Source organism: Equus przewalskii, chromosome 15 (genome assembly GCF_037783145.1).
Source record: "Equus przewalskii isolate Varuska chromosome 15, EquPr2, whole genome shotgun sequence".
NCBI classification, from domain to species: Eukaryota; Metazoa; Chordata; class Mammalia; order Perissodactyla; family Equidae; genus Equus; species Equus przewalskii.
In genome coordinates, this window is record NC_091845.1 from 49,887,947 (window position 1) to 49,897,385 (window position 9,439).

Sequence of the window (9,439 nt, forward strand, 5' to 3'; positions counted from 1 at the left end):
ATGAGCCTATCCAAGACAAGAGGAACTGCCCATCTGAGCCCAGCCTAAATCATTAAATCATAAAACAAGTTACGTAGTTGTGATTTTAAGTCACTAAGTGTTGGGTTTGTTTATTGCACAGCAAAAACTACTACACTTACTTCCCAGCCTGTAACAGTGTGGGCTAGTAAATGAACATAGACTTTGGTGTCAGACAGACTTGGGTTCAAATCCTGCCTTTGTTGCTTATTAACTGTGTGGTCTTAGAGAGTTTTCTCATCTGCTTCATTTTTTTTTTTTTTTTAGAAACTTGTTCATTTTCCGTCAACCTTATTTCCATTTTCCGAGTTTGTGGAAGAACAGCTTAAGACCACTCAGTGGTTGTTCCTACCCACTCAGTGGCCTGAGCAGTGGGAGCTGCAGACCAGTCTTCAGTGGCAGGCTGAGCACTCCAGTCTTCAGTAGGGAACTGCTGAATAGGCACAGAGGGCACCTGCACGCCTTCAGACCAGTCTGCAACCTCAGGTTGAGTAGCAGTGAACTCAGGAGCAGGAGCAGTCCATTCACCCTGAAATTCCTCCTTGGTCACAGCCTTTTCAGCAGCAGCCTGCTCTTCCTTTTCAATCTCTTCAGGATCTCTGTAGAAGTAGAGATCAGGCATGACCTCCCATGGGTGTTCACGGGAGATGGTACCCCGCATGCGCAGAACTTCCCGGGCAAGCATCCACCACATCAGACCCACAGAGTGAGCTCCCTTATTGTTGCATGGGGTGGCTATGTCCACATAGCGCAGGGGAGAGTCTATGTTACACAGAGCAATGGTAGGCAGGTTAACATAAGACGCCTCTGTGAGAGGCTGGTGGTCAGCCCTGGGATCAGTTACCACCAGAAGTCTCGGTTCCCGGAAGGCTGCCTGGATCTGGTTAGTGAAGGTTTCAGGAGTGAAGTGGCCAGCAATAGGAGTGGCTCCAGTGGCAGCAGCAAACTTCAGCACAGCTTGCTGGCCAGTATTCCTGGAGGATATGACACTGACGTCAGCTGGGTTTTCAATGGCAACAATGGCACGAGCTGCCAGCAGCAGCTTCTCCCAGGTTCTCTTCAAATTTATGATGTAGATGCCATCACTTTTCCTTTTGTAGATGTACTGTTCCATCTGGAAGTCAAGGTTGGTGCCACCTAAGTGGGTTCCTGCTGCAAGGAATTTGAGGACATCCTCCTCCTTCATTTGCAGGACGTCAAGGGCTCCGGACATTGTGAAAGCTTCCCTTTTAAGTTACGACGGGAACCCAGAACAACGCCGTATGGACCCCTCGCCGGGCAGCGGGGAAAGGCTCATCTGATTCATTTTTGAAATGGGCATACAATTTCCACACACAGGTTGTCATGAGGAGTAAATAAGACCTTTTATATAAAGCTAGCAACACAGAGCTTAATATATTATAGTTGCTGTATAACTGAGGTTCTGTCTAAGAACCAAGGTGATACCTTCTTAAAGTTCAAGGTGTAGGAGGTGCCATCTTTCTGGGAAGCAAGTCTTCTGTCACTGATTGTGTGTGATTTGCTTTCATTTTTCAGAGAAAACATTCTTTAAGCCATATCTTGACCGTTTTCATTGCCATTTGCACTCTTCAACTTTTGTTTACCTGAAGACTAAGATAAATAGTGTCTGTTCCTGCAAGATATTTGATTGATGATAACCTTGGTGTTCTGCACTAGAGATCTCCAGCGATCTGAGACACAAAACTCTGCAGACATGAAGGAGTAAAAAGAATCCCACCGATTCCTTTAAACAAAAGTTATCATGCTGCCAAGTGCTGTGGAATTACATAATTATCAGTTTTGCTTTGTTAGATAATTGTGCTTTTAAAACGCTTTCCTGAAAATAGCTTTAAAAATACTTTCTCTGAAATTTAGGGATAATTTGAGGGGGTTTTGTCCGATTTTCTTGTTGCTAAAATGCTGCAAGAAACGACATTATTAAAAGTCAACCAGAGCAAAGTTAGGACATTTTTTTTCATCTTTATTCTCCTCTCTGACACAGAAGAGGCTGTTTCATTTCGCTGGGTCTCATGTTTTCCACCCACTCTCAGTGTAAGTGGGATGGTCTAGAGATTCATGGAACACTTGCAAAATTCTTGAAATTTCAAACCAGGAAGTTTCTATGCAAGTGAAAAGGACAAAGACCACATACAAAAGACAATGGTTATCCAGACCCAGCCATGACTGTCCTGTTTTCATGTTGCAAAAATCGCTATGCTGCAGTTGTTGTTTTAACAAAAATTCTATTAACTTTGGAAAATTACTCTGTTTTTTCATTTAGACCACTCATAAGGTTTTAGATCACATATTTACCAACTTCAGGTTCAAAAAATCATCACAAGTTTCAAATATTGCAAAGCATGACATTAAAAAGTCAAGACTCCTAACAGTAGCTTCAGATCATCTAGGAGAATATTTTTTCCACTAGGGTATCCATATCTGCCAGCTTGAACAGCAGGCCAGGCTCACTCTCTCTAGCTGTTTCCTTTTCTAACTCCTCATTTCTCCTAAGTCACAATTGTGGGCACTCAGGATACCAGCAGGTGTTTGATAGCTCTCTTAGTTGGTTTGGATATTGGAATTGCACTATCACCCAGAAATTATGGAGCAATTTCTTACTGAAGACTACCCTCAAAGTCTGTGAGGTCGACGGTTACATGGCACTCCGAGCCCAGGAGGGTGTATGTTTGAGCTTGGAAGAGCACACGACTTGCATTCCTGTTCTGCACTTGGATGACCTGGCCCAGGAAAGAATTTCTTCAGGGTTTGGTGCAGTATTTGAATGTGGCTTTTAAACAATAATATGATATTCTTTCTCTGATTGATAAAGAAAATGAAGTGTTGGGAAGAAATCCTACTCAGTGATGGAGTCATTTGTACCACAGCTGAACCTCCTTATGAAATCTGATACTTTATCTTTGATATTTACAATTGTGATATATTAACCTTGAGGTTATGAGTTCAGCCTCTCTGAGATACTGAATATGTCACTGACATTTGCCACTTGGAATTATAGAAGAGGTCTTTTTTTATATTATCAATGACATCACAAAACTATTTTTACAGTCTCATCTCCATAATTTAATGTAAGCACACTTCTTGACTGCAATCATACTTTAAGGTGGGAAGAGCAGAGTTGTTCTTGTTGCCCGTTTCTTCTCACAGCATGCTGAGCAGGCAAATACTAAGTGGCTGTGGTTTGATCATGACCATGATGTTTACAGCTTCCAGGACCAGAGGGCATGCTGTTGACCACTGACTAGTCTCAGTCAAAGCTGTGTATGGGTTGTCTTGCAGGAGCAGGCCCTTAACTGTATAGGAATATTCTTTTTCGTTTTACATGTGGCTGATGCTCCATCAGCCCTGACCTCAACACTGGTTTTCCAGTTTAACACAGCTCCTCAAACAATCTCTTCTCCCGGAGCATGAAAGTCATTGAACACTTCTCCCTCATATACATGCCATGAATATGTCAAGAGTTGGATATTTTGCAGTGCTTTGTCCAAATCTAAGCTGAAGTCACTTCTATCATGTACACACACATAATGCAGATTGCTCTTTCCTATTGTATCCAATTTTTCAACATAGTGACTGTGTATGACTCATAATAGTCTGGTGAGTTCCATATCAACAGGACATTAGAATTACGTCCGGTGTTGTGGTTAATAGAAATTCAAAAGCAATCTAGAGAAAAGAAACTGAATTGGTATGAGAAATTGCTTCAGATTTCACGAGCCAGGCAACTTCTCTGACATCGTATCAACGAAATTTCTTTGTACCATTTTCAGTTTCAGTATGTCTCATACATAGGCATGAAAATACATATACATTTTACAAAGGTGCTTATGCACATGTATGTCTTTAACTTTGTGTGCTTACACATCTTATTCTGGAATCTTAGGACTGGATATTATTTACTTATTATCTCTTCGTTTTTGAGGGCAAATTTGGCAATTCAATAGAGATTACACATATTTTTGCTCTGTAGTCTAGCTTTTTCAGACTTAAGCCCAGCTCAGTTTTGTAGCTATTATATCTAATTATAGGCAGTGTTCTGAGAAATGCTGATCAAGTTTTAAAAGTAACGTAGTATCTCATGATACTTGAAATCTTGCCCTGAATCTACTATTATACTGTAAGGACTTGAGACTGTTTTGGACTTTCCTTTTATTACTATTCCACATTTGAAAATTGATTAGTAGTTTTGCAAATGAGTTTGTTTTTATTGCTATAATACAGAAACAATTATGTGCAGCTTGCTTTTATGGCACTGAGTGCCATATTCTCGGGCATCAGGAGGGCCCAGATGGCAACTTTAGCAGACATTGGAAACAAACTGATTCGCTTAAAAGCAGGAGCTTGTATCCAGGAAAAGTGGTAATGCATTTTAGATATATTCCTTAAATCATGTCTACACACAGCTGACACACAGTTCTCTGACTAGAGTAAGAAGAAAGATTATACGCGTCAGTGACATCCATGGGTAATCCCGTAGTCTATCTTAGGCAGCAGTTTTGACTTCTTTTTCCTTTTTGAAACCTTCCACTAGTGTGGACTTGGATGAAACATGATGAGTCTTTCCAACCAGACTGAGGCATTTGGGGTGACTTTAAGGTAGATAAGAGTCACCAGCTGAATGAAAGTTGCCACTGACTGGGTCAGTTGTCAGCATTGGGGAGGGATCAGATCAGCCATAATGCAATCATTTCCAACATCCTACTTTCCTATCTTTCTGCTGGTAGGGAGGGCAGAGTAGTTAGGGCTTGAATCAAGGCTTGCCAGTTGCTTACTGTGAGGAGGTGATGCTTGAGTGAGGGCTGCACAGGGGCAGATGAAAGATGAAAGCAGTGCAAGGAAAGAGATGGTGGCCAAGACAAAGCAAGGAATTTGCACTAGCTGGAGCCCAGAGTATCCATGGGGGAATGGCAGGAGATGAGGATGGACAGGTAGACAGGACTAGAGGTTGAAGGGTCTTGAAGGGCATTCTAAGGGGTTTAGATTTTAACTCTCAGGAGACATAGAGCCATTGGCAGATTTTAAATGGAGAAATTACGTAACCACTCGATCAATATTGAGAAAGATTTCTTTGACTCTAGTAAGGCTGATGATCTGGGAGTAAGGATGAAAAGGATGCAGCAGCGTAATGGAGGAGATGCTTGGGATGTTCTAGCTGGGATGTGGGATGTAACGAGAGTTTGAATAAGGCAATGGCAGGGAGGCAGAGAGGAGGAAGAGGAGAGAGCAGAGGATTTGGTGACTGGACGCAGGATTCATATTAATCCCTGAGTTTATGGCTTGGACAACTGAATCAAATAAGACCAAGAATCCAGTAGGAGAGACAGATTTTGGGGGAAAGATGATGAGTTTTGTTTTGGATATGTCATAAGAGGTGCCTGAGTGATCTGTGAGGAGTTGTCTGGTAGGCAACTGAGTTGGATCTTGAGAGAGATGAGATGAAATTGTTCTCAAGTCAAAACGAAGGATTGGATAAGATAACGCAGGGAGAATCTACCAAAGATAAGAATAAAGCTCTGAGAAATAGCAATTTAAGGAATCATTGGAGGAAGAGAGACCCACAACGCAGTAAAAATGTTTGCTTTAAGGTGCGGTAGAACCGAAAGCAACCAGTGCTTTAGAAGTCAGGAGAGGGGAGAGTTTCCAGTGAAACGAAATAAAACAAGGACTGAATTGTGCTCACTGAGTCTGGCAGATCAGAGGTCGTTAGGAGTGCAGTGAAAGCAGCAACGCGGCAAGAGAAAAAGCAAGTCAGACTGCTGCAGATCTGAGCAGCTCAGCAGAAGAGAGGGAGTGTAGATGGGAAATGCGAAGGGATCTCTCGAGAAGTTTACCTGGGGAGGTTAAGAAGGGAGATGGTGACAGCTGGGGGCGAGGAGGCACCTAGAAATGTTCTATCAATGTGACGGGAAGAAATGTAAAGTGTCACTGAGGAAAACACTGCAGATTTGTTGGAATAGTGATCTATGTAAGACTCTGAACTTTTCTCCTTTCTCGAGATCTCAACCTGGAGTCATCTGGGGTAATGCTGTGAAGTAGGGAAAGTTCTCTTGCAAGCTCCATCACCCGCTTATCTAGGTCTCCCTGCAAGCTTCTCCTGAAAACACAATGGTGTCCCACCCAGGCTTGATCTCCTGGAAATGTTTCTACCTCCGTCCTCAACAAAGCCTACCTGGTGTCCTGAATATGTCAGTCAATTTCCCTGCCACATGTATTTCCCCCTCCTGGCTTAAAACATCCTCTGAAAAGCCTCAGAGAGGCAATCACCCCATCCTCTAGCTTCCACTTCCATCCTACTTCTTCTAGCCTCTTTCCCATGGAGTCATGACTGTTGGGACCAGGGCTGGACACCTCCCCGAAAGAAGCCAATCCAGTGATTGGCCAGCAGTTTAAGCGGCCTGGTCAGAATAAATAACTGGGCCACGTATATTCTGTCTTTGGAGAAACTGGATTCTGAGATGTAGCAATTGTGGAGGACCTTTGAGAGTAAGGTCATGATGTGGTGGCCAATCTCCTTTTGGATGTCTGTGATATTTCTTCAGATGGCCTTAAGAGATCTTGTGCTCCTCGTCAATTAACCTGAGCTGCCTGAGTGAATTTTGCTCACTTGCAACCCAAATGGCTCTGACACCTAGCCTAGACCACCAGGGCTATTACTCCCTTTGCTTCAGCTATGCTAAAAGAGTTGCTAGTTAAGTGGCTCACTATAAGCATGAGGTTCCCTTTCTTCTAATTTATGTTTAAATTATTGCAAATGTCTGTATTTAATGTTTTTCTTAATATGAAAACAAAGTGTTTTCTTTTCTGAGTGAATTGATACAAATCATCATTTAGAAGCTAACAAGAGGCTCTGACTATAGTAGGTTAAACATATGAGGATTTACTCCCTCTTAAAGGAAAGTGTGGTGTGGTAGCTCCATGTTGTCATAAGGGACTCAGGCTTCTTCTATTTTTCTGCTCTGCAATCCTGAGGGCTTGGCTTCACCCAAGATGGCTGTTGGAGCTCCAGCCATCATCAATCTCCATGTTAGCTAGCTTTTGCTACAATAATGCTGAGAAACAAACCAAGCCCAAACTCAGTAGCTTACAAAAATGGGCATTTATTTATCTCACTTGTATGTCTGCAGGTCTGCTGGGGTAGCTCTGCTTCAGGCTGCAGGTGGCTGAATTCTAGCTGTCGTTTGAAGTTTAGGTCTGCTGCATGTTTCTCCACATTTTCCTTGGACCAGCAGCTACCTGGGCTGTTGGCAGAGGGGCAAAGCAAACCACAGGACTACATTCCAAGTCTCTGTTCACATTATCTCCAATAACATCCATCCCATTGGCCAAAGTAAAATGGCCAAGTCTAAAATCAAGGTCAGGGAAGTACACTCCATAAAGAGTGGATTGTCTAATTCTATTAAGGGATGGAGCGAAGAGTTGAAAGCAATAATCCAACCTGCCACAAATCTGAAATTCAAGAAGAAAGGAGGGGGTTGAGAGGCACAAAGGAATGTACCTATTAACCACATCAGCATCTTTAAAGAGCCGGTCTGAAACTCCCACACAACACCAATTCTATTTCATTGGCCAGAAACTTTTCATATGGCCATTCCTGGCTGTAAGGTAGGCTAGGAAACATATTCTTTATTCCAAGTTGCAGTGTGCTCAGCTAAAAATTGGTATCTGTTACCAGGTCAGAAAGAGAGAAGAGGTATGGAGTAGGCAACTAGCAATTTCGTCCACAGCGTTCAACAGGATGTGTAGGTTTATCCCTCACTGTTGTGGGGGAATCTGATAACTTGAGTTAAGGTGTTCATTATACTTGTTTAATGTGTACATCTAATTAACATATAAATGATGATTATCCAGCAGTAATTAAACACCACTGGACTGCTGCTTTTGCAAGAAAGAAAATATAAGTCATATGATTTCTCCTCAGCGAAGGTTAAACCTTTTACTAGAGCTCAATTTACTTAAGTTTTATTTACTCTTAAAATATAAATGATAGGGCCAGAAGAGTGATTGTTAAGGCTTTTAAAAAGAAAGTATTTAAGTAGCTGAGGGGCACTTACCTCCAAGAGAAATTTCCAAATAATCTCTTCCTTCAGGCTTTTGCTCAAATGTCACCTTGTCAATGAGGTCTTTCCTGACTCTCCACCTTAAAATGACAACATTCCTCATTCCCCTTTCCTGGCCTCATTTTCCTCCTTACCATTCATCACCATACTTGATTATTTCATTATCTGTGTCCCCACCCCTCTAGAAGGTGAGCGACTTGGAGGCAGGTCATTTTTCATTTTGTTCACTGTGGGTGAACTGGATTGCTGAAAATGGTCCCTGATGATCACTTTGGATGGTCTGGTCATCAAACCAGCTAGAAGCAGAAGCTCTTTTTCACACAGTGGTTTCATGAGGCTGCAGCAGCCATTTTGTGACCCTGAGACAACAAGTCCGAGAAGAGAAGGCAATATGTTGAAGGTGGCCAAGTGGAAGCCTGGAAAGAGACTGGGTCCTAAGGTCATCCCTGAGAAGCCCAAGCAACAGGGAACTGCCTTCTTCTAGACTTGTTATGTGTGAGAAAGAGAAAGACAGGCCCTGACATCTGGGAGCTGGCTTGGTACTATCAGCTCAGCCCTGGTGTTCTGTTGAACATGAACAATTTCACAGAACACCAACCCTGGATACTACATGACCTGATGGATCAAGGCAAAATCAAGACCACTGCTGTAATCCTATCAGTGGCCATGTGGAGAGGTGGGCATGGTTTTTCCTAGCATTCCTCATTCTCCCAGGAGGGTCCTGGGAACAAGTACTTGAGGATATGGGCCCCCAGGGCTGGGGACTGTGACTGCACACCTGGGTGATCTGTGTGTTGTGCTCCGAAGGGGTATAACAATGCAAGGGGCGTTGGTCAGCTTTTACAGAGTACCAGGAAGACACGAGGCTGGAGGGATGTCTTGCAGCCTGTATCTTTGAGGCCACAAGTGTGGACCAGGGTGTGAGCAGGTCTTTGAATCTGGGGGGCAACAAGGATGTAGGGCGGCTGTGGGCCCTAAAGTCCTTGTATGAGAGTAGTGGGAAGCGGGCAAGAGGATGGGAGTGGTGCGGGATGTCCTGAACTGCCGGCACGGGCAGCTGCTGGGGGTTCCTGGGACGCCTTTGGTCGGCCACCAACAGAGAACGGGGGTGAGGCTCACTTTCAAAGCCGAGCAGCCCGGCTCCACAGGGGCGCGGGGCGGGGAGGGAGCGCAGAAAGGCTGGAGCTAGCGGCGCGGAGAGAGGCGGGGCTGCTGAGGGGTCCCCAGGGGCCACCTTCGGGCGCTCACTGGCTAAGTAGAGGGTGCGGGCGCAAGTTCGAAGCCCAGCCCCGCCCAGCCTCCAGGGTCCCGCGCGGCGCGCACGGCGGGGCGGGGCGGGCGCGGGG

The 9,439-nt window shown here is 44.1% G+C and overlaps 1 protein-coding gene across 1 annotated transcript; it reads right to left on the reverse strand.

Moving 5' to 3' along the window:
• Positions 1 to 268: 268 nt before the first annotated feature.
• Positions 269 to 1,305, reverse strand: LOC103567363 (small ribosomal subunit protein uS2-like). The gene has a single exon (XM_070577328.1). It carries the CDS (start codon positions 1,229 to 1,231, stop codon positions 344 to 346), a length of 888 nt encoding a protein of 295 aa, XP_070433429.1. The 5' UTR covers positions 1,232 to 1,305; the 3' UTR covers positions 269 to 343.
• Between the last annotated feature and the right edge of the window lie 8,134 nt (positions 1,306 to 9,439).

What these genes read in the sequence shown, in the direction of transcription:
- LOC103567363 (XM_070577328.1), bottom strand. Translation starts at nt 1,231, where the DNA reads ATGTCCGGAGCCCTTGACGTCCTGCAAATGAAGGAGGAGGATGTCCTC.